The sequence below is a fragment of the Euleptes europaea genome, chromosome 1 (assembly GCF_029931775.1).
Source record: "Euleptes europaea isolate rEulEur1 chromosome 1, rEulEur1.hap1, whole genome shotgun sequence".
In the NCBI taxonomy this organism is placed as follows: Eukaryota; Metazoa; Chordata; class Lepidosauria; order Squamata; family Sphaerodactylidae; genus Euleptes; species Euleptes europaea.
Genome location: NC_079312.1, coordinates 174,022,143 through 174,046,495, shown reverse-complemented (window position 1 = coordinate 174,046,495; position 24,353 = coordinate 174,022,143). Strand labels below are relative to the sequence as shown.

General features: G+C 49.5%; 2 protein-coding genes across 2 annotated transcripts in view; one reads left to right on the top strand and one right to left on the bottom strand.

Annotated features, from left to right (window-relative positions):
• The window catches only part of RBM10 (RNA binding motif protein 10), a 28,931-nt gene extending 15,929 nt beyond the window's left edge, over window positions 1-13,002 (top strand). The window contains exons 12-23 of the mRNA XM_056867348.1: window positions 47-254; window positions 1,043-1,206; window positions 1,312-1,456; window positions 3,224-3,315; window positions 3,738-3,908; window positions 5,296-5,445; window positions 7,016-7,081; window positions 8,989-9,174; window positions 9,877-9,951; window positions 10,051-10,157; window positions 10,924-11,053; window positions 12,774-13,002. Of these exons, the coding sequence (XP_056723326.1) occupies window positions 47-254; window positions 1,043-1,206; window positions 1,312-1,456; window positions 3,224-3,315; window positions 3,738-3,908; window positions 5,296-5,445; window positions 7,016-7,081; window positions 8,989-9,174; window positions 9,877-9,951; window positions 10,051-10,157; window positions 10,924-11,053; window positions 12,774-12,899 (1,620 nt within the window). The 3' untranslated portion in view covers window positions 12,900-13,002. The remainder of the gene's footprint in view (window positions 1-46; window positions 255-1,042; window positions 1,207-1,311; window positions 1,457-3,223; window positions 3,316-3,737; window positions 3,909-5,295; window positions 5,446-7,015; window positions 7,082-8,988; window positions 9,175-9,876; window positions 9,952-10,050; window positions 10,158-10,923; window positions 11,054-12,773) is intronic.
• Window positions 13,003-13,162: 160 nt separating this feature from the next.
• On the bottom strand, window positions 13,163-23,015 carry LOC130477814 (uncharacterized). The gene is made up of 8 exons (XM_056849891.1): window positions 22,730-23,015; window positions 19,538-19,842; window positions 18,253-18,316; window positions 17,232-17,359; window positions 15,701-15,819; window positions 14,621-14,756; window positions 13,528-13,624; window positions 13,163-13,278 (listed from the first exon to the last, which is right to left on the bottom strand). Exons 1-8 carry the CDS (start codon window positions 23,013-23,015, stop codon window positions 13,163-13,165), a joined length of 1,251 nt encoding a protein of 416 aa, XP_056705869.1.
• Window positions 23,016-24,353: the final 1,338 nt, after the last annotated feature.

Below are 24,353 nucleotides of genomic sequence, written 5' to 3'. Positions count from 1 at the left end.
TTGGTCCTTCTTCAGCACCTTCCTTCCCGCCCGATCTTTCCGACAGGCATCGCAGGGTGGCGAGGCGGCCTGGGCGGCTCAGGAGGAGCAGTCTGTGGATTACGGCTACTACCAGCAAGATGAGGGCTACGGTGCTCAAGGTTTGGAGGGCGTGGCATATTCACAAGCGTACTTGAAGGGCTCCCAGCCACAAGCCAGCACATCCGTGGCAGTGGGGAAGGCCGAGAAGGGCCACGGCGACGGCACGGGGACAGGTGAGGTGCCCCTGCCTGCTTACATAAGGAAAGCCCTGCTGGATCAGACCAAGGCCCATCAAGTCCAGCAGACTGTTCACACATTGGCCAACCAGGGGCCTCTAGGAAGCCCACAAGCAAGATGACTGCAGCAGCATTGTCCTGCCTGTATTCCACAACGCCTAATATAATAGGCATGCTCCTCTGATCCTAGAGAGAATACGTATGCATCATGACTAGCATCCATTTTGACTAGTAGCCATGGATACTAGTCCCTGAACATGTCCACTCCCCTCTTGAAGCCTTCCAAGTTGGCAGCCATCCCCACATCCTGGGGCAGGGAGTTCCACTTGTCTTGAAAGCCCCTTGCTTGGGCCATAAGAACATAAGAAAAGCCCTGCTGGATCAGACCAAGGTCCATCATGTCCAGCAGTCTGTTCACACAGTGGCCAACCAGGTGCCTCTAGGAAGCCCACAAACAAGACGGCTGCAGCAGCATCCTGCCTGTGTTTCACAGAACCTTATATAATAGGCATGCTCCTCTGATCCTGGAGAGAATAGGTATGCATCATGACTAGCATCTCTTTTTACTAATAGCCATGGATAGCCTGCTCCTCCCTGTCCACTCTCCTCTTGAAGCCTTCCAAGTTGGTATCCATCACCACATCCTGGGGCAGGGAGTTCCACTATTTAACCATGCATTGTGTGAAGAAATACTTCCCTTTTATCTGTTTTGCTTCTTTCTCCCCTCTCCCTACTTCTTCCGTGCCGCCTGCGACTGACCGTCTCTGTCCTTTTGTTTGGCAAAGGAGCGGAGACGTCACTGGAGCCCGGCGTTCCGGGCATAGACCCGGTGCCCGTCCTGCCAGGTTTCTCCCGGACCAACCAGACCTCAGCCGTGCCAGTCCCGTACCAGCCAGCTGGTGGTGCTGACGGGGCAAGCTCTGGCCAGGGAAATTCAACTGCTGCTCAGGTACAACTTGGGGGATAAGTTTCTGCGTGCGCCGGGCCAGAGCTTAGGTTCTGTCTCCCGGCCGATTCCCTGCTCACCCTGCTGTGTCCTCTCCCGTAGTCTCAGCCGTACACCATCGTCTCCCCGGCTGTGCTGAAGCCCGACATGCCCGGCGCCACTCAGCCCGCCGGCGGCGCTCCTGGCTCATCCGCTGGCGCCTCCAACCTGCCTGGGACCGGCTCTGTGGGGCAAGAACCTTACACACAGTACCGTGAGTCTGACTTAAGAACATAAAAAGAGCCCTGCTGGAGCAGACCAATGGTCCATCTAGTCCAGGGGTGTCAAACTCAATTGTTACGAGGCCCGGATATGATATGAACCCATGAAGCTGCCTTCTACTGAGTCAGACCCTTGGTCCATCAAAGTCAGTATTGTCTACTCAGGCCGGCAGCGGCTCTCCAGGGTCTCAGGCAGAGGTCTTTCACATCACCTACTGCCAGACTCTTTAACTGGAGATGCCAGGGATTGAACCTGGGACCTTCCACATGGCAAGCAGAGGCTCTTCCACTGAGCCACAGCCCCTCCCTTAAATAAATGTCACTTGGTTGGGCTGGGCCATGCATACCATAAAATTAAATGCCAGGTACCGGAGATAAAAACTTTATAGAAGACACAGGCAAAGCCAATTAGCGATATTATTTTTTACTTTACTTTTTACTTAAAATACAAACGTCCTTAAAACAATAACATTATTTTACAGTATTTTCCTTTATTTAACAGTTTTTGATAATTGACACCTCAGGACTGGGGGTGGGGGGGCTGCTTTGACCAGCGAGCCCACAGCAGACTCATCAACCCAAATTGGGATGGAGTGGGGTGGCTGTCTTGGCCGGCTCATGGGCCCGATAAGAGCCCTCAAGGGGCCGGATCTGGCCCTCGGGCTTCATGTTTGACACCAATGAGCTAGTCCGTCATCCTGTCTCACACAGTGACCAACCTGTTCCTCTGGATGTCAAACTACAGGGCATAGGGGCCAAGGCCTTCCCCTGATGTCATCTCCTGACACCGGGATTCAGAGGTTGACTGCCTGTGAACATGGAGGCTCCCTTTAGTCACCGTGGCTAGTAGCTGCCAATAGACCTCTCATCCATGTACCTGTCTAATCCCCCTTTTAAAGCCACCTGTGACTGTGGCCATCACTACATCCTCTGGCAGTGAATGGGAGGAATAGAGGTTGTCCAGCGGGGTAGAGAATTACTGGTCTAGGTGCAAATGCCACTCCGTATTCGGGAGCTGGAAGCCAGTTGCTGCTAGCTCAAGAGATGAGGCTGAAGTGGCACCATTAGGTTCAACTCTCTTAGAATCATAAGAGTTGGAAGGGGCCATACAGGCCATCTAGTCCAACCCCCTGCTCAATGCAGGATCACCCTAGAGCATCCCTGACAAGTGCTTGTCCAGCCTCTGCTTAAAGACTGCCAGTGAGGGGGAGCTCGCCACCTCCCTAGGTAGCCGATTTCACTGTTGAACAACTGTAAAAAAATTTGTTCCTAATATCCAGCTGGTACCTTTTCGCCCACCATTTAAACCCATTATTGCGAGTCCTATCCTCTGCTGCCAACAGGAACAGCTCCCTGCCCTCCTCTAAGTGACAGCACTTCAAATACTTAAAGAGAGCAATCATGTCCCCCCTCAGCCTCCTCTTCTCCAGACTAAATATTCCCAACTCTTTGGTTCTTATAGGTTATCCGGGCTGTGAGACCGTAGTCTTGATACCACGGTCTCACAGCCCGGATAACCTACAAGAACCAATGAACTCTGACTGTGTAAGCATTCGACAATATTCCCAACTCTCGCAGCCTTTCCTCGTAGGGCTTGGTCTCCAGGCCCCTGATCCTCCTCATTGCTCTCCTCTGCACCCACTCGATTCTGTCCACATCCTTTTTGAAAGGCCTCCAGAACTACACACAATTCTCCAGGTGCATCCTGACCAATGCAGTGTACAGCAGAACTATGACATCTTCTTCCTCTTTACCTTCAGCTGTCCCAGACGTTTCCACCTACCAGTACGATGAAACCTCTGGCTACTACTACGACCCCCTGACTGGCCTTTATTATGACCCTAATTCCCAGGTGAGCTGAGCTTTAGCATTCTGTGTCAAAGGTATTGTTTCTTTGCAGGCATGCGGAGGGATGAGAATGGCTAGCTGAAAGCCACTCTGCTCTTTATAAGCAGATCCCGTGTAGTGGCCCAGGCTAGCTCTGTCTCAGAAGCTTGGTCAGCCCTGGTTAGTACTTGGATGGGAGACCACCAAGGAAGTCCAGGGTCACTATGCAGAGGCAAGCAATGGCAAAACCACCTCTGAACGTCTCTTGCCGTGACAACCCTGCAGGGTCGCCATAAGTTGGATGTGAATTGACGGCAACTTTCCACCACTGCTGTGAGATGCCTGGACTTGGGCAACGATTGTGCCCTACGGTGGTGCTTTATTTCACATCGGCACAAGCTGCGGTTGAGACGCAGTCCAAATCTCTGTTTCTCTCTCTCCCCACAGTATTACTACAATGCCCAGACGCAGCAATACCTGTACTGGGACGGCGAGAGGCGCACCTACGTCCCAGCCTCAGACCAGGCGTCTGACGGCCACAAGGATGGGGGCGGTTCAGGGGGCGGCAGGGAGGGCAAAGAGAAGAAGGAGAAGCACAAGACTAAGACAGCCCAGCAGGTGAGAGCCCCTCCTTTGGGTTCGTTGCTGCTAATCTGAACCCCTTCCATGTGCCTGCCCCTGTTAATTCTCTGCTGTCTTCGTGGTCCAAACGAACACATGAAGCTGTCTTATCCTGACTCAGACGATTGGTCCATCAGTGTCAGTATTGTCCACTCATACCACTGGCAGCTCTCCAGGGTTTCGGGCAGAAGTCTTTCACGTCACCTGCTAACCTGTGGTCCTTTTAACTGGAGAAGCCGGGGATTGAACCTGGGACCTTCTGCGTGCAAAGCAGGGGCTCTGTCACTGAGCCTCAGCACTCCTCCCTGCCCCCCCCCCACCGCAAAGCACTGTGCTTTCTGCTTCTGAGGCTTTAACTGATGTGCCGTCATCCTAGTGCTGCCTCAGGTTTCTCAGAAGGTTTGACCTGCAATAGGACAGTCCTGTCCCTTGATTGGTCGATTGAGGGTTGGTTGCACAGGGGAAGTCCAGTTATCGTGAAGATTGTGGAAAGCACTTACCTGGCATGGGGGCAGAGTACCAGCGTGGTGTAGTGGTAAAGAGCAGTGGACTCTAATCTGGAGAACCAGGTTTGATTCCCCACTCCTACAGATGAAGCCTGCTGGGTGACCTTGGGCCAGTCACAGTTCTCTCCGAACTCTCTTAGCCCTACCTACCTCACAAGGTGCCTGTTGTGGGGAGATTATGGGGAGGTGATTGTAAGCTTTGAGAGTCCTTAAGGTAGAGAAAAGCAGGATATGAAAACCAACTCTTCTTCCTCTTCTCTTTTTCTTATTTTACCATCCAGCCTGATGAAGAGTTCTGTGGAACTCAAAAGCTTGCGTGCTGTTTTTGGCTGGTCTGTATGAGAGCCAGCGTGGTGTAGGGGTTAAGAGCGTTGGGCTCTAATCTGGAAAACTGGGCTTGATTCCCCATTCCTCCACATGAGCAGCAGAGGCTAATCTGGTGAACCGGGTTGGTTTCCCCATTCCTACGCGTGATACCTGCTGGGTGACCTTGGGCCAGTCACAATTCTCTCCGAACTCTGTCAGCCCCACCTACCTCATAAGGTGTCTGTTGTGGGGAGGGGACGGCGACTCTAAGCTGGTTTGAGTCTCCTTAAAGGTAGAGAAAATCGGGGTATAAAAACCAACTCTTCTTCTCTACTTTGCCTGGGCGTGACTTCAAGCAATCATGGAGCTGGGAGCTGTTGCCAAAGGGCTGTTACTTCTCTTGAAAAAGTCAGGAAGAGAACCATTTGGGAACCCCCTGGGGCCTTTTTAGGGGCAGTCTCTTCATTTGCTTCAGCCCCGTTTTGTAGCTTCATTCGGGAGCCTTCTTGGGGGTGGGGGCAGGAGGCTTCCTCGTTCTTTATCTCTTCCTTGCATTCTTCTGTGGGGCGCAGATTGCCAAGGATATGGAGCGGTGGGCCCGCAGCCTCAACAAGCAGAAGGAGAACTTCAAGAACAGCTTTCAGCCCATCTCCTCCGTACGAGAGGATGAAAGGCGGGAATCGGCCACGGCTGACGCTGGCTACGCCATCCTTGAAAAGAAGGTAATTCCTCGGGCATCTCCCCATAACTTGCCAGAACCGTATGGGGTCGTGCATCACCTGTTGTGGCTGACCTCGACATTTCGGTAAAGCTGATGCTCCTGAAGGGGCGGGATCTTCAGCTTCCTACTTTATCTGTGGTGTTTTGGGTGCGGTTGCAGCCCTAAACGCTGCGGTGCCAAGTCCTTTCTTTCTCTAAAGTGTGTTCAGATCTGGCATCTGAGCCATGCCCATACACCATCAAGTTCCCTTATCTCCTGTTACAGTGTGGGAAGCTTTGTTCATCAAAGGGTATTGCTGTGATTCCCTAATGAGAGCCAGCCTGGTGTAGGGGTTAAGAGCAGTGGTTTGGAGCGGTGGACTCTAATCTGGAAAACCGGGTTCGATTCCCCACTCCTCATGAGTGGAGGACTCTAATCTGGTGAATTGGGTTGGTTTCCCCACTCTTCCACAGGAAGCCAGCTGGGTGACGTTGGGCTAGTCACAGCTCTCTCAGCCCCACCTACCTCACAGGTGGGGAGGGGAAGGGAAGGTGTTTGTAAGCAAGTTTGATTCTTCCTTAAGTGGAAGAGAAAGTCGGCATATAAAAACCAACTCTTCTTCATCATCACAAGGGCATTGCTGTGATTCCCTACTGAGGTGGGACACCCTGAGGAAGAAACAGTGTTGGGGTGGGGGGAGATGAGCTCTTAGAATCATGAAATCATAGAGTTGGAAGGGACCACCAGGGTCATCAAGTCCAACCCCCTGCACAACGCAGGAAACTCACCCCTCAATCGTCTCCAGCTAGCCCTACTTCTGCGCCCCTTTCCATCCCACTGTATGTTCATTGTGATTGGGCAAGGAAGCAGTGTGCCAGCCTCTCTTAACGAAGACTGATGGCCACCTAGCGTGGCTCCGGGGCTTTTTGTTGCTGCCAGACACAAAGGATGTGTCCTTCTACCCGGGGGTACCCCGATGTCATATCTTACCCACTTGGATAATCCTGACTACAGGAGGGCCTTTACTCTGATGCTCTGTAATGCTCTTCCTTCAGCTATATTGGAAGGGAGATATAAAAAGTTACCTTACAGTGAACGTCTGTGCCCTTGCTCTGATGGGAGTATAGAGACCCTCGATCATGTCACGTTTGACTGTAAAATCTATAGCAAGATACGTGAAACCATCTCCTCTGTAAAAGATGGCTTCCCAGGGAGATCCAGAGCAATCCGCCTTTCTAACATGCTCTCAGATAAGAACATGGAGCTAACTTTTAAAGTGGCCAAATTTGGATGGCGAGCTATGAAGACTAGGCGAGCCTGGGTTGAACTTAAGGGATGAGTGACTTTTATTTATATTGACTGCAATTATGTATCATATTTTAAAATCATGTTCTTAATGGCTCCCCCATGAGTGAGTGACTATTTTTATCAAATATTTATTGGTGTATATAGTCGTTATCCTGCTACTATGTATATATATTTTATCTGCTGGTCTTGGACTGTATTAAAGTTATTGATACTCGGGGACTGTATTAAAGTTATTGATAAGCGTTCTGAAAACCTGCTGCAGCTTGCCTTGTCTGTGTTCCCAGGGGGCTCTGGCCGAGAGGCAGCATGGCGGCATGGACCTGTCCAGGCTGGCTGGCGACGACAGGCTGGTAAGCCCTTCTGTTTCAACTTTCTCTGCCATTCGGGCCCTTCTAGGTCTTTGCTGTGGATGGAGTCGTGGTCTAGCATCGGACAAAGCTCGGGGGGGGGGGGGAGGTCTCGATCAATCAGGACCCATCCTGGCATTAAACTCCCCACCCATTATAAGGAAGGCAGTCAGGTGAGCGCTCATTAGGTTATCCACATACCTCTCAAAGCCCTCCCAGCAATCCTTAATCAGGACTCCCCTTCCCCCCGTGGGACATATGTGTTAACAAACAAACACTTGCTCTGTTGAAACATAATAGATATTGCCATGGCAAGGTGTCTGCAATTGGATAATGTAAAGGTCCCCTGTGCAAGCACCGGGTCATTCCTGACTCGTGGGGTGACGTCACATCCCGACGTTTACTAGGTAGACTTTGTTTACAGGGTGGTTTGCCAGTGCCTTCCCCAGTCATCTTCCCTTTACCCCCAGCAAGCTGGGTACTCATTTTACCGACCTCGGAAGGATGGAAGGCTGAGTCGACCTTGAGCCAAATACCTGAAACCGACTTCCGTCGGGATTGAACTCAGGTCGTGAGCAGAGCTTGAACTGCAGTACTGCAGCTTACCACTCTGCGCCACGGGGCTCTTATTGGATAATGACTCACACTTAACTGATAACTGAGTGGAGACTAAAATAGCTAGCCCCCCCCCATTGCCCTTCCATTGTAAGGCGGGCTGGGCTGGTAGTTCAAACGTTTTATAGCGTGTGGGTCTTCTATCCAGGTTACAAAAGGGAACGGGGTACTGGAAAGGGGGTTGGGCCGGGAGGCAAGGGCTCTCCCTCGCCTTTTTTAGTGGATAAGTGGAAGTCTTTAATAAATCAAACCTTCCAAAGCTAGGGCTACCTGAGAGCCAACCTGGAGCTTTCTGCATGTAACTCTGTATGGTGCATCTGCCCGCTGCCAATAGATGGCACAGGTCAGGGGTTCCACCCTTTTAGATCCTGTGGACACCTTTGGAATTCTCACGCAGTGCTGTGGGTGCAGCCACACAATGGTTGCCACAGCTTACCTTCAGTTACACAGTGACAATCCTCGTGTTGGGGTGGCAGCTGCTGCCAAACTTAGTTTTTAATAAAATCTAAAAGGTAAAGGCAGTCGCATGGGAGCACCGGGTCATTCCTGACCCATGGGGTGGCGTCGCATCCCAACATTTACTAGGCAGACTGTGTTTACGGGGTGGTTTGCCATTGCCTTCTCCAGTCGTCAACACTCTACCCCCAGCAAGCTGGGTACTCATTTTACCGACCTGGGAAGGATGGAAGGCTGAGTCAACCTTGAGCCGGTTGCCTGAAACCGACTTCCGTCGGGATCGAACTCAGGTCGTGAGCAGAGCTTTGGACTGCAGTACTGCAGCTTACCACTCATAGAATCAGAGTTGGAAGGGACCACCAGGGCTATCTAGTCCAACCCCCTGCACAATGCAGGAAATTCACAACAACCGCCCCCACATGCCCCCAGTGACCCCTACTCCGTGCCCATAAGATGGCCAAGATGCCCTCCCTCTCATGATTGGCCTAAGGTCATAGAATCAGCATTGCTGACAGGTGGCCATCTAGCCTATGTGCCATGGGGCTCCTAGGGGGTCTTAGTCGAATTACCACTCTGCGCCACAAGGCTCCCTTAAAAAAATCTACACAGCCAATAAAATCTCCAATGGCCAATCAAAAGCCTGGCTGGGCAAAACCCCACCCACTTCCTAAGAATACTTGACAGGCGCCAGGAAAGATGCCTGCATGCACCACGTTGTGGACCCCTGGCACAGATTGGTCTGGAGGGAGGCAGCGGCGGGCCCTTGAAGCAGATGGTTGGCCGGTTCCTTCCGCTGCTGTGATTCCAACTTTGCGGTTTGCAACCTCCCTTCCCTTCAGAGCCCCCCGCGAGGCTTAGTCGCCGCCTACAGCGGCGAGAGCGACAGCGAAGAGGAGCAGGAGAAGGCGGCCGACCGGGAAGAGAAGCTGACCGACTGGCACAAGCTGGCTTGCCTGCTGTGCCGCAGGCAGTTTCCCAGCAAGGAGGCCCTTATCCGTCACCAGCAGCTCTCGGGATTGCACAAGGTACACGGGGGAGTTGCTGACATGTACTGCATGCTTTAATCGATAGCCATCTAGCTGTCCATACGAAATTCGCCCCGTGGTTTAAACTGATAAAAAAAGACCATTTCAGAGCCTCTTACCTGGCAGACATTACAACATACAGCCTCAGAGCAGCCCTTACATCATTGCGTTTCCAAACCATGAGCATGGAGCTCCTTGCAGGCCGTTTTTTAAAAATACCGCTGGCTCAACGCATTTTTTTATGTGGTGGTTCAGTGGAAGATCTCCCCCCCCCCCCATTATGCCCTGGCTTGTCCTTTATACACTGAGCCCCGGAACAAGTTTCTGGCAAACATTCTCTCAGCGTCCCAATTATCATCTGATGTTGACAGATTAATCTATTTGCTCTCGGACAAGGACTCATATATTTCCCAAAGAATGGCACTGTATGGCCTGGCGGCCAAGAAAATCAGGGCGAAGCAAACCATGAAAGGTGGTAAAGCTGGATAGAGTCAAATGGGCGTATTTTGATTTTTTTGGTATTTTAATGATTCTGGTTTTGGTTATTTTAACCGGTTGCTATACTGTTTTAGATTGTAATGGCCTATGGCCGTATACAATAAACTTGGACTTGCATGCGCCAAGGGGGTGTGGCGGGCGATCTGGGGTTTTTTTTTTGGCAGCTCCAGCCTCTGTCTTCATGCCGTTGCCTCCTTGTTGCAGCAAAACCTGGAAATTCACCGACGGGCGCACTTGTCCGATCAGGAGCTGGAGGCCCTTGAGAAGAATGACATGGAGGTACGGAAGGCGACAGCGGGTGGGTCCTGGTAGGGAGGGAGCGTGAATGCTGTGCTGCACCCCCCCCCCCAGTCCTGACAGTGTTTCGCGACCCCACAGCAGATGAAGTATCGGGACCGCGCAGCCGAGCGAAGGGAGAAGTACGGCGTCCCTGAGCCGCCAGAACCCAAGAAGAGGAAGTACTCAGCGGTGATGCCAGCCACTGTGTAAGCATCGCTACGACCCCCGTGGCGGGGCTGATTGAGCTATCCCAGTTGCCTTTCTCAACAGGGAGGTCCGTCCCCCATGTGACATAGCTACGTTGCTGGGTGCTGCATCTTGCCATTTGCCCCTAGTGCCGGGTATTAATTCTTTCACCAACGTGGTGTAATGGTTAAGAGCCAGTTTGATTCCCTGCTCCTCCACGTGAGTGGTGGACGCTAATCTGGTGAACCGGGTTGGTTTCCCCACTCCTCCACATGAAGCCAACCAGGTGACCTTGGGCTAGTCACAGTTCTCTTAGAGCTCGCTCAGCCCTACCAACCTCACAGGGTGTCTGTTGTGGGGAGGGGAAGGGAAGGTGATTGTAAGCCAGTTTGATTCTTCCTTAAGTGGTAGAGAAAGTCAGCATATAAAAACCAACTCTACTTCTAATCTTGTGAACGGGGTTGGTTTCCCCACTCGTCCACATGAGTAGAGGACTCTGATCTGGAGAACCAGGTTCGATTCCCCGCTCCTCCACATGAAGCCTGCTGGGTGACCTGGGCCTAGTCATAGTTTTCTCAGAACTCTCTCAGCCCCAGCTACTTCTCAAGTTGCCTGTTGTGGGGAGAGGAAGGGAAGGAGATTGTAAGCTGGTTTGTGTCTCCCTTAAGTGGTAGAGAAAGTCGGCATATAAAAACCAATTCTTCTTCCTCTTCCTCCGTTGGCAAGCAGAGGAGATTCCGCAAGCCTTCTCATTAACTTTGCCCTTCTCCCCTCTGTTTGCAACAGGGATTTTGAGCAGCCGACGCGGGACGGCCTTGGCAGTGACAACATCGGCAGCCGCATGCTGCAAGCCATGGGCTGGAAAGAGGGAAGCGGGCTGGGCCGCAAGAAACAGGGTATCGTCGCTCCCATTGAGGTACCAGATTCCAACGGGGGAGCGCCTTTCAGATTACTGTGAAGGGCAGCTGAGGGACATTTTGGCTGAGGGACGGGCGAGGCGGCTGTCAGCCCCATTGCGACCCTTGAAGAACTATCCTATAAAGAATGGTGCTAAGTTGTTTTCTGTTGCCCCAGAAGGTCGGAACAAATCAGCGGGTTGAAATTAAATCAAAAGAGTTTCCGCCTAGACATTAGGAAGAACTTTCTAAAAGCTAGAGCGTTTCCTCAGTGGAACAGGCTTCCTCAGGAGGTGGTGAGCTCTCCTTCCCTGGAGGTTTTTAAGCAGAGGCTAGATGGCCATCTGTCAGCAATGCTGATTCTATGACCTAAGGCAGATGATGAGAGGGAGAGCACCTTGGCCATCTTCTGGGCTTGGAGTAGGGGTCACTGGGGGTGTTGGGGGGGGGAGGTAGTTGTGAATGTCTTGCATTGTGCAGGGGGCTGGACTAGATGACCCTGGTGGTTCTTTCCAACTGTATGATTCTATGATGCCTCTAGCTTGCCCTAGATAGCTTTGATGGAAATTAGAGGCACTTGAGCAGTCTTGCTCACTTGGAGAGCTTTGCAGACGAGTTGTCCTTCTGTCCCTTTCCCGAGTTTTAGAAAGTGGGGAGAGGCATGACGGCTGGGAATTAGGGGAGCTGAGATGGATTGACAACTGCTCTAGGAGGAGGGTGCGTGTGGCTATGTTGCAGGGGAAAGGAGATGGTACATCGGTAGGCCATAGTATGTCCTAAACTCAAGGCAGAACATGGCTCTAATCCCCAGTCTTGTTGAGCATGTGGGTATTTTTGCAATTTTGAGAAGAGGGAATGTGTGGAACCACAAAATGACTGCTGTGGGGTACTGGGACCAATTGTATGATGTTGGAAAATTGGAAGCCAAGCTGCCTCCTATTAGGAAGTCAGTTATTTCTGAGAGCCAGCATGGTGTAGTGGTTAAGAGCAGTGGTTTGGAGCGGTTGACTCTGATCTGGAGAACCGAGTTTGATTCCCCACTCCTCCACATGAGCAGCGGAGGCTAATCTGGCGAACCGGGTTGGTTTCCCCACTCCTACACATGAAGCCTGCTGGGTGACCTTGGGCTAGTCACAGCTCTTTTTGAGCTCTCTCAGTCCCACAGGGTGTCTGTTGTGGGGAGGGGAAGAGAAGGCGATTGTAAGCCGGTTTGATTCTTCCTTAAGTGGTAGAGAAAGTCTGCCAGTAAAAACCAACTGTTCTTCTCCAATGTTGGGAAGAAAACCAGTATTGGCTTTCTTTTGGGGAAAAGATGCTTTGGTGAAGAAGCAAATGCAGGAAACCCATCGGTGGGGTCTGTGTTGGGGATAAAGGCTCTAGAGAAGAAGAGTTGGTTTTTATATGCCGACTTTCTCTACCACTTAAGGGAGAACCAAACCGGCTTACAATCACCCTCCCGACAACAGAAACCCTGTGAGGTAGGTAGGGCTGAGAGAGTGACTTGCCCAAGGTCACCCAGCTGGTTTTGTGTGCAGAAGTGGGGAAACAAATCCAGTTCCCCAGATCAGCATCTGCCGCTCATGTGGAGGAGTGGGGAATCAAACCCAGTTCTCCAGATCAGAGTCCACTGCTCCAAACCACTGCTCTTAACCACTACACCATGCTGGCTCCCACGCTAGGTTATTTTTCTTTTTAAAATGTGGTTATCTCCTTTTGTCTCTTATTTGTTTCTTCCCCCAGGCCCAAACACGGGTGCGTGGGTCTGGCCTAGGCGCACGGGGGAGCTCCTATGGGGCAGTAGCATCGGAGTCCTACCGGGAAGCGTTGCACAAGACCATGCTGACTCGCTTCAACGAGACGGAATGAGGGACTTTGTGAAGTGCCGCCGTCCCTGTACAGTATTTTGCTGCTGACTTGTCTCCCCTGATCCCACGGACACATGCTGTCTTTCCACAAATGTTCCTTTTGGGTTGAGTTTCTTTTTTCTTTTTTTTTTAATTAAATGTTGAAACGGACGATGGAGCAGGTTTTACATGGGTGTCTGGACGAAAGCAAAGAACGCCCGTTTGGCATTCTCACTCTTAAGTCCTGTCCATGCGTGAAGAGTTCAGAAATCAGAAATATACTGATCAGGCATGGCCGAGTAATCTCTTGCGGTCCCAGCGAGAAGCAGGAAACACGGTTGTTGGATCAAACCGGAGTTTGCCGTTATCCTGGACTTTCTGGGATCCGTCTGCAGTGCCGGCTGGAAGAACGGCCTTCAGTTATGGTTGGGCCGGTGTGAAAGACCTCCACGGCCAGACGACCTTGGAAGTCCTAGAGTGTACGGTGTAGGCCTTCTACCATTTCTACATAATAAGGCTCTGAACAGAAAGGGGGATAAGCAGAAAATACTACTGTCTAGACTGTCATTGAACCCCACCTCCCCCAAATACACTCAAAATATATCCATTTTTCCCCCACGCGAGGGATAGAGACAGATCCTTTGGCCTACCTTCATCAGGTTGGATATAACTGTGCCTGATCAGGAAATCCAGGGCCACCATTGCACAGTTGGGTTTGAAGTCTGGAGAAACAATGGCCTCTTTCACCTATAACAGGAAGGAGTTATGCAGCGGACATATGCCACCTCTCTCTCACCCCGTGAAGAGTGCCGCAGAAGTGAAAAGCTTGCATACTATTAATGTGATATTTATTTGGTTAGAGATCGCAGGAAAAAACAACAGCGAAGAAGAATAGGTTTTTATATGCCAACTTTATCACTTAAGGGAGAATCAAACCAGCTTAGAATCGTAGAACCATAGAGTTGGAAGGGACCGCCAGGGTCATCTAGCCCAGCCCCCTGCACAATGCAAGAAATTCACAACTACCTCCCTCTTCACACCCCCAGTGACCCCTACTCCATGCCTACAAGATAGCCAAGTTGCCCTCCCTCTCATCATCTGCCTAAGGTCACAGAATCAGCACTGCTGACAGATGGCCTCTGCTTCAAAACCTCCAGGGAAGGAGAGCTTAACACCTCCCGAGGAAGCCTGTTCCACCGAGGAACCGCTCTAACTGTTAGAAAATTCTTCCTGATGTCTAGACGGAAACTCTTTTGATTTAATTTCAACCCATTGGTTCTGGTCCGACCTTCTTGGGCAACAGAAAACAACTTGGCACCCTCCTCTCTATGACACCCCTTCAAGTACATGAAGATGGTTATCATATCCCTTCTCAGTCTTCTCTCTTCAGGCTAAACATACCCAGCTCCCTCAACCTTTCCTCCTAGGACTTGGTCTCCAGACCCCTCACCACCTTTGTTGTCCTCCTCTGGACACGTTTAGGGTCACTGCAGAATGTGCCATAAAGAGGCACCTGCCAACAGACCTTGCCGAGTAGGGCCCAACTGCCCCACACAGGAAATGCATTTTTCTAGTTTCCTACCTCCCCTCACCTGAAATATTCATTTAACAACTGGGCCTTCTCTATTTAGCCTTTTAAACATGGGTAAGTCCACGCTTGCCTAGGAGAGGTAGGGATCTTTGTTGTACCATCCCCCTAGTACACCAACGTGACCTTACCAAATAGATATTTCACCTACCAACCTTATGAAGTGGCCACAGGTAGAACTCTTGCACCTCTCCATCCCCCACCTGCGGCACAAAGTCTTCAGGCAGCTCAAGGTCAAACACAAATTGGCATTCAGGATAGATGCCCCCTTGCGCGCCCACATAGGTGTAACTGGGGTGAGAGCAGGCAAAGGAAAAGTTTTTAGTAGTACACATGACAACGTTCCTGCTTGGAAAAACAAGATTACAATAAGCCGGGGAGATTGTTTAGACCAGTGGTTCCCAAACTGCTCCACGGAGCACTTGGCGCTCCGCGGAACATCTAGTTCCATGAAGAGATTGGAAAGAAAAATACTACTGTCATTCAGTTTAGTATATAGGTGCTAGGTGAAAATTAGGGCTCCATGACAAATGTCTCTCCTGAAAAGTGCTCTATGACTCAAACACCGGTTTAGATCATGTTCTGTGGTCCCTCTAGGATCTACCTTGGCTCTGAACGCCTTGTTTCCAGAAGAGCCATATACCATCTCTGTCTCAAACTTGCCTTGGTGAAATTGGGAATGATGTGTAGATGCAGCAGTTAAGAGCTTTCATGCTTCTGAACCTGACACAGTTGTGCTCAAGCTATTTGCTGCATGAAGGCAATCTTATCATTCACAGGTAACACCAACGCTTTCATTAGCTTTACTTACGCGATTCAGCTTTTCAATTAGCCTGCATTCGTTTGTGGCATGGAAAGGGGAAAAAAGTAAGGATGGATATGCGAACTGGATTAGGAAGGGAGTAACCAGGGGCCACCCTTGGAACGCTGATCCGTACTGCGTTAACTGTGCAAAATCCTGTGTCCTAATTTTGAGGCTTCAAACTTTTCTGTGCGCAAAGGGGGTTAGAAAGTGGTTTTCCTCACCAAAATTCTCAAAATGCAAAACACAGGTTTCTAGGATTGTTTGTAGGATTGCATCTGCACAGAACATAAAAAGCCTTTGTTATTTATCCCCTGACAGCTGGCAGTTCGCCTCGTCTCTGTCAGCCCAAGAGCACAGCCCTTAGTAGCTGCCAATATGCAACCTCAGCTGTGCAGCCGTGTGTTATGATCTCAGAGTGTTATGACCTTACGTGACAGTCCCCACAGGTTTGGCTTGCGCAGCCAGAAAGGCGGGGATGCAGGCTTCTTCCTGGCATTCCTTCACCAGTGTCTCTCTGACCCCCAGCCCCGATGCGATGCCGCCAGCAGCCTAAAGGAAGACCAATGAGATTCACACGATGAATCGTCACGAAGCGTGCCTCCTCCCGCTGTCCCTGTCCTAGCCGGTGCTGCTCCTCCACAGCCTGTCCTCCCATCAGCCAGATCAGGGTACCCAAACTGTCTGGTATCATCACTCTCTGCAGCACAGCAGTTGGCAGAGGGGAGAAAACCAAGGATGAGAAGAAGAGTTGGTTTTTAATATGCCGATTTTCTCTAACTTTCTAAGGAGGATCAAAGCGGCTGACAATCTCCTCCCCTTCCTCTCCCCACAACAGACATCTTGTGAGGTAGGCAGAGCTGAGAGAGCTCGAAGAAAGCTGTGACTGGCCCAAGCTCACCCAGCTGGCTTCATGTGGAGGAGTGGGGAAACCAACCTGGTTCTCCAGATTAGAGTCCGCCACTCCTAACTACTACACCATGCTGGCTCGCCAAGCGCTTCCACACATACATGAACACACGAAGCTGCCTTATACTGAATCATACCCTGGGTCCATCAAAGTCACTATTGTCTACTCAGACCGGCAGCAGCTCCCCAGGGTCTCAGGCAGAGGTCTTTCACATCACCTACTTGCCTGGTCCCTTTAACTGGAGATGCCGGGGACTGAACCTGGGACCTTCTGTATGCCAAGCAGATGCTCGACCACTGAGCCACAGTCCCTCCCGCTCCTAACCAATATTCCATTTTTGCTATATGGCTTTAGTAGATGTGTAGAAGAGAAAGGTCTGACAGGGATAGCTCTACCTTTCAGTGCTGGGAGAAACTCAAAACTTGAAATGTTCTGTTGTCTGCATAACACACTAAGACCACAGGCTGTCCTGTAAAGTTGCTGGCCCACCCAGCCCAACGTTCTCCCTTTCTGTGTAGATCAGTGGTTCCCAAACCTTTCGGGCCACGGCCCCCTTGGTTCCACAAACTCAACCCCAGCGCCCCCCAGCCCTATCCTGTAAAAAGCGTTATTCAAAATAGGGGTTTGCATGACTCACTAAAGAAGATAACAATAAAATTTCAAAACTAACAATTAATTGCACATCTATTCAAAATCAAATCAAGACTTTTTTAGTTGAAATTTATTCAACAAAACCGATGAACTTGATCCAGTGGTACCACCTCTTCAAAGTCTGGAAAAAGAATTCTGATAGTTTCCACCAAATTTGCCAGCATGGGGCCACAGCTTGATCTATTGTAAATTAGTGAACAGCACAGTTGAAGGGCCCCCCCTGTAGCAACCCCCTGCTGCCCACTTGCCTCTTAGTGCCCCCCTAGGTAATCCCACCGCCCCCCAGGGGGTGGTACTGCCCATTGTGTCAACCACTGGTGTAGATGAATGGTGGTTATCATAAAACATGTCTCCCAAACAACAGCCAGAACTCTACAGGAGTCCTTCCTATTCCGTCCCTTACCAGGTTGTCCAATAGGCCAGGGTAAGTAGGTTTGTTCAGGGCCCGACGACCCAACCACATGAGCATCTCCCCATTTTGCCACGTGTAGCCGTTCAAGTGGGTGCCGTAGCGCTTCACTCCCAACAATGCTGGATGGTGACAGAGGAAGAAATATTGGACTTCATTTATAGCACACCTTTCTCACTAAAACTCGGGGATTACAAAGTATTTTTTAAAAATTCTGTCACACAGCATAAGATATCCAGTGAACAATGCAGCAGGATGAGGGTATTGGAAAACAATGCAAAAAACAACCACCACCCCTGTCTCAGGCATGTAAAACGCAGAATGTAGAAGACAGCGCACATACAATAAGTAGAGTTGGTTTTTATACCCTGCTTTTCTCTACCTTTAAGGAGTCTCAAAGCGGCTTACGATTCCCTTCTCCCAACAGACACCTTGTGAAGTAGGTGAGGCTGAGAGAGTTCAGAGAGAACTGTGACTAGCCCAGCAGGCTTCATGTGGAAGAGTGGGGAAACCAACCCGGTTCACCAGATTAGAGTCCGCTGCTCATGTGGAGGAGTGGGGAATCAAACCCGGTAATCCAGATTAAGAGTCTGCCGCTCCTAACCACCACACCACGCTGGCTCTCCAAGCGCTTCCACACATACATGAACACGTGAAGCTGCCTTATACTGAATCATACCCTGGGTCCATCAAAGTCAGTATCGTCTACTCAGACCGGCAGCGGCTCCTCAGGGTCTCAGGCAGAGGTCTTTCACATCACCTACTTGCCTAGTCCCTTTAACTGAAGATGCTGGGGATTGAACCTGGGATCTTCTGCATGCCAAGCAGATCCTCTGAGTCACAGTCCCTCCCACTCCCAACCACTATTCCCTATTTGCTATATGGCTTTAGTAGATGTGTAGGAGAGAAAAGCCAACAGAATGGGACCTCTCCTGATCACTTAGGCAAAATTGTTCTCTGTCACCCAGGTATCAAGCAAGCAAGGGATTTTTTAAAAAAACGCACCCAGACTTACGTGTGGCAGCGCGCTCCATGCTGAAGAGAGGCGTGTCACAAAAATAAGGCATCACGCTGTACAGCTGCAAGAGAAACATTATGAGCACTTCCGCGCACGCCAAATACTGCACTTTCAATCCACTGTTTTAAAAAAAATAATTTTGTTAAATTTATTAACAAAATTACAATAAACAAAATAAAGAAAAAAGGGGGAAATGCAAAAAACAAAGTCACAAAGATCCTTTTGCTTTCGTTTGTATCCAATATACAAAATTATTTCTTAAATTATTCCTACAACTAAAAAATCAAACTTTTCTCTATCATGCCTACGTTCTTATTCTTCTACTCTTCAAACCCACAAATGATCAATTAGTTCTTTTCCGTATTGCGCAAAAAGTCCATAAATGGTTTCCAATTTTCCACAAACTTAGATAAGTTATTTTCTCTGATCAAAGCAGTCAGCTTGGCCATTTCCGCTAATTCTAACATCTTTACAAGCCATTCTTCTATTGTAGGTATATATGGATGTTTCCATTTTTGCCCATATAATATTCTTGCTGCTGAAATCATATATAATAGTTAAAAAAAGGTAAAGGTCCCCTGTGCAAGCACCGGGTCATTCCTGACCCATGGGGTGACGTCACATCCCGACATTTTCTAGGCTGACTTTGTTTGCGGGGAGTTTGCCAGTGCCTTCCCCAGTCATCTTCCCTTTACCCCCAGCAAGCTGGGTCTTCATTTTACCAATCTTGGAAGGATGGGAGGCTGAATCAACCTTGAGCCGGCTACCTGAAACCAACTTCCGCTGGGATTGAACTCAGGTCGTGAGCAGAGCTTGGACTGCAGTACTGCAGCTTACTCTGTGCCACGGGGCTCCTTATAATAGTAAACATCCACATTTTTTTTCCAACTGACTATCCATAAAAGCCAAAAGATACATTTTCTGGTTTCATTTGTATATTAACCTAATAAAATCTTCTGTATTATAGAGTGTAATTGTGACCATTTTTTTTAAACTTTCAATGCACTTTGCAGCCGGATTCCACAGTGCGAAACGGCAAAATCCACTTGCAAACGATCGATAAAGTGCATTGAAAGTGGATCGGAAGGGCATTACTCAGTATGTGCCCATTTTGTTTGAGTTAACGGGTACCTCTGGCTCATAGCCTTGCACCCTCCTTTCTCGCCAGATTCTGAACAGCATCCTTCCCAAGTTGTCCTCCTCTGGTAACTTATCTCGCCAGAAATAAAAACCAGAAAAGGCACCGGGCCGCCCCCGGCTGCCGGCGTCTTGAGGGCCTCACCTCTTCCCGCCACTCTTTCAGGCAGGGGAAAGCTTCCTGTTCCCTCAGCTGCTTGAGTACCCCTTGCACCGCGGCGGTTCGCTCCTCGAAGGAGACCAGTTGCTTGTTCAGCTCCAAGCAAGCAGGGGCTTCGTCCCCCTGAGACACCGAGAAAACAGCTGGATACTGATGGAGACGCCGGGCCACGGAGTGTGGTACGTGGCCCACTTGAAGGCCGGCCACCACAAAAGGCAGACACAGAGCCTTCGGAGAGCCTAAAAGGAAAGCGAGCCGAATCAGTCCGTATAGTTGCCTAATCCTCAGGCCTATAGGCCAAAGTCAATTTTCAAACATTGTATTTGCATTATTTACAATCCGCCTTTCTCACTGGGGCTTAAGAAGAAGAAGAGTTGGTTTTTATAGGCCGACTTCCTCTACCACTTAAGGGAGAATCAAACCGGCTTACAATCCCCTTCCCTTCCCCACAACAGAGACCCTGTGAAGTAGGTGGGGCTGAGACAGCATGACTAGCCCAAGGTCACCCAGCTGGCTTCCTGCATAGGAGTGGGGAAACAAATCCAGTTCACCAGATTAGCATCTGCCGCTCATGAGGAGGAGTGGGGAATCAAACTCGGTTCTCCAGATTAGAGTCTGCCGCTCCAAACCACCGCTCTTAACCACTACACCACGCTGGCTCAAGGCAGAGTGCATGGAATAAATCAATACAATCAACCAAGTGGGGATATCCAGTAGCCAATGCAATAGGATTTGACTTGCAGACACCTGGAAACCAACAGAAACGTTAAACGAAATAATTAGATGTGGTCTTTGCTTAAAAATTCCCGATAGGACCTCTTATTTCTCCACCATCGGGCTGTTGTTTCTCCAATTAGAACCTGATTCACAGCACTTATAGAAAGTCTTTTTTTTTTAAAGTCCTTTAAATTGGAGGTTTACAACCTTCTCGGCATGGTGACCCACAAGTCCAAATTTACTTGGCATGGGGTCCCATCCAGGGCTGGGCCAAGGTTGGTTTTTGTTTTTGTTTTTTGAGCCCTAGGTCCTTAAAAGGTTTTTTCTTATCAGTACTAACTTGAGTATATCCTGCTCATTGGAATACCCTTTTGCCATGAATACTCTTAATCTACCCTGTAAAGATGAACCAAGATCTACAGACTTTCTTAAATGTGTTTTGACCCCGAGTTCACAAGTATGTATTTTTGCAAGGCTGGTTTACTTTTGTGTTATTTAAGGTGCTTTTCCTAATTCCCCACTTATAGTGTAGTTTTTCCTCAATGCTGTGTGTTTTGTGTGTAAAGTGCCGTCTAGTCGCAGCCAACTTATGGTAAGTTGTTGCCATAATGGCAAACTAAGGGGTTGCAACTTATGGCAACCCCTTAGTTTGCCATTGCCTTCCTCTGCACAACAACCCTGGTATTCCTTAGTGGTCACACGAACACATGAAGCTGCCTCATACCCAATCAGACCTTTGGTCCATCAAAGTCAGTATTGTCTACTCAGACCGGCAGCGGCTCTCCAGGGTCTCAGGCAGAGGTCTTTCCCATCACCTACTTGCCAGGTTCCTTTAACTGGAGATGCCAGGGATTGAACCAGGGACCTTCTGCATGCCAAGCAGAAACTCTATCACTGAGCCACAGCCCCTCCCCATCCAATTACTAACCAGGGCTGACCCTGCTTAGCTTCTGAGATCTGATGAGATCAGGCTAGCCTAGCAGCAACTGGAAGCCCCCAAGCCAGATCTGGGCCCCGGGGAATTTCCACTGGGCCCTGCAGTTTCTCATCTAAGACAGAGATGTCATTTATGGCAACAAAATTGACTGATAAGTCATTTTAGAGGACAGGAGTTTTGGTTTCAGTCCACATGGAATAGAAACGAGATGACCTTCGCGGAAAACCAGGGCTTTGTTTTCTATCAAATCCATTATTTATTTGAAACACCTATCATTTATTTTTCCACCTGCATCTTCAGCAGGTAAGGTGCATGATCTTTATTTTCCTATTGCTTGTAGCCTTTGCTTATTTTAAGGGTTCCAGGCAACTGGAAAAAATATAGCTAATAGTTACAGCCCATGTTTATTTAGACATTAATACCCTGCTTTCCCCCACAATGGAGATGCAGAGCAGTTAACAATATTCTATTGTATCCTCCCGACAACAGCCCTGTGAGGTAGGCTAGGCGTGAGAGAGGGAGTCGCCACCCAGCAAGTTTCTCTGGCAGAGTGGGGGGGGGGGTGTCTCCAAGATCCTATCCCAACACTCCAACCACAACATTTAAATAATTTGCTGTTATTCCTTCAATCGTTCAATACATAAATCAATGAAGCTGTCTCAGCCCGAAGTCAGACCGCTATAGGGTTGCCAGGTTCCTCTTTGCCACCTGTGGGAGGTTTTTGGGGCGGAGTCTGAGGAGGGTGGGGTTTGGGGAGGGGAGGGACTTCAATGTCATAGAGTCCAATTTCCAAAGCGGCCATTTTCTCCAGAGGAACTGATCTCAATCGGCTGGAGATCAGTTGTAATAGCAAGAGATCTCCAGCTAGTACCTGGAGGTTGGTAACCCTGGACCTTCTAGCTCATTAATAATCTACGCAGACTAGTAGTGGCTCTGGCAGATCTCAGGTGGAGAGAGGTCTAACTCTTTCCCAGTACCTGCTACTTGAGATCCTGCAACTGGGGTGCGGTTGCCAACTCCGGGTTGGAAAATTCCTGGAAATCTGGGGGTGGATCCTAGGGAGGGACCCCAGCAGGATATAATACAATGCCTTTTCTCTTTTTCTTCCTCCGGAGGTTGTAAGCGCGCCTTCCCCGGAGGTTTTTAAGCAGAGGCTAGGTGGCCACCTGTCAGCAATGCTGATTCTACGACCGTAGGCAGATGATGAGAGGGAGGGCATCTTCTGGGCATGGAGTAGGGGTCACTGGGGGTGACAATGCAATTCATGCATTGTGCAGGGGGTTGGACTAGATGACCCTGGTGGTCCCTCCCAACTCTGATTCGATGGGAACTGATCTCTGCAGTCTGGAGATCAAGCTGCAATTCCGGGAGATCTCCAGGCCCCACCTGGAGGATGGCAACTGTTTAACTTGGGGGGGGTCCCTCCTCTCCCCCCTCCCCCATTATGTGCCAGCCAGATGCTGCTTTAAGAGAGGCGAATTCCCTACGAAACCTGCTCGCCCGCCCGCCTCCCGCGGCCGCACCGGCTCGGTGGAAGGAATTCATCCTGCGGAGCAGCTCCCGGACCCGCTCGGACCAGCCCGGGGCCGCCATGGTCCCCGCACAGGCAAGCCCCGCCTCCCGGCCAACCACGTGTCGCTCCTGGAGCGCGGTAGCGCTGATTGGCCCGCCGGGCCTGCCAATCGGGGTCGAAGACCTGCCTGCCTTAAATGCAGTTTGCATCACGCGCAAAATGATCAGGCGGTCTCCGTTCAGCGGGATCAAGAGTGTTCCCGGAACAGTGCGGGCTGCAGATATGGGAATTCCCATATCTGCAGCCTGCACCGTGTCTGTCTGTCTGTCTGTCTGTCTGTCTGTCTATCTATCATATGGGAATTGCTAGATAGATAGATAGATAGATAGATAGATAGATAGATAGATAGATAGATAGACAGACAGACAGACAGACAGACACGGTGCAGGCTGCAGATATATAGCAATTCCCATATATATATCAATTCCCATATCTGCAGCCTGCACTGTGTCTGTCTATCTATCTATCTATCTATCTATCTATCTATCTATCTATCTATCTATCTATCTATCTATCTATCTATCTATCTATCTATCCCCATATGATAGATAGATAGATAGATAGATAGATAGATAGATAGATAGATAGATAGATAGATAGATAGATAGATACACACGGTGCAGGCTGCAGATATATAGCAATTCCCATATATATAGCAATTCCCATATCTGCAGCCTGCACTGTGTCTGTCTGTCTGTCTGTCTGTCTGTCTGTCTGTCTATCTATCTATCTATCTATCTATCTATCTATCTATCTATCTATCTATCTATCTATCATATGGGGATAGATAGATAGATAGACAGACAGACAGACAGACAGACAGACACACTGTCAGTGAGGGCACCCAGTCGGACCCGGGATGAGTAAGCTCCGTGCTCTTTCTCCCCCCCCCCTTTCCGTTTCCATGGGAAAAGGGACAGAGACTGGGGACTGTAACACCTCCACTTCAAAGCCTTCCCGTTGTAAATCTGAGGTCGACCTTTCTAGTGTCATTCCTAACACCTTGTGGAAGCTTCAAAGGAACTTGATGTTTTTGCATTTCAAAGTCTACTTGTAATTATTTCTTTGTATGTTCTATATATGCTGTATCTGTCTTTCTCTTGCCATTCTGTCGTTGGATTTCTCAAGGATGCTGATCTCGTAAGCTTCTCTGAAATAAACTTTAAACTCTCTGTAACGTCTGGAGTGGAGTTTATATTACTGGAATGCTACGAGGTACTGAAACCCTGACACACACACACACACACACACACAGTGCAGGCTGCAGATATGGGAATTGCTACATATATGGGAATTGCTATATATCTGCAGCCTGCACCGTGTCTGTCTATCTATCTATCTGTCTGTCTGTCTGTCTGTCTATCATATGGGAATTGCTAGATAGATAGATCCCAACACTCCAGCCACAATACCATTTAAACAACTTGCTGTTATTGGTCATTAGGAGATCTGTTGTAATAGCAGATATCCTGGTACCATAGGGTTGCCAACTGCCAGGTAGTCCCGTAGGTTGAGGAGGTTCAAGAGGTATGGTTGATTATATTTCCATTTATAAGCCGAAACAGAAAGACTAC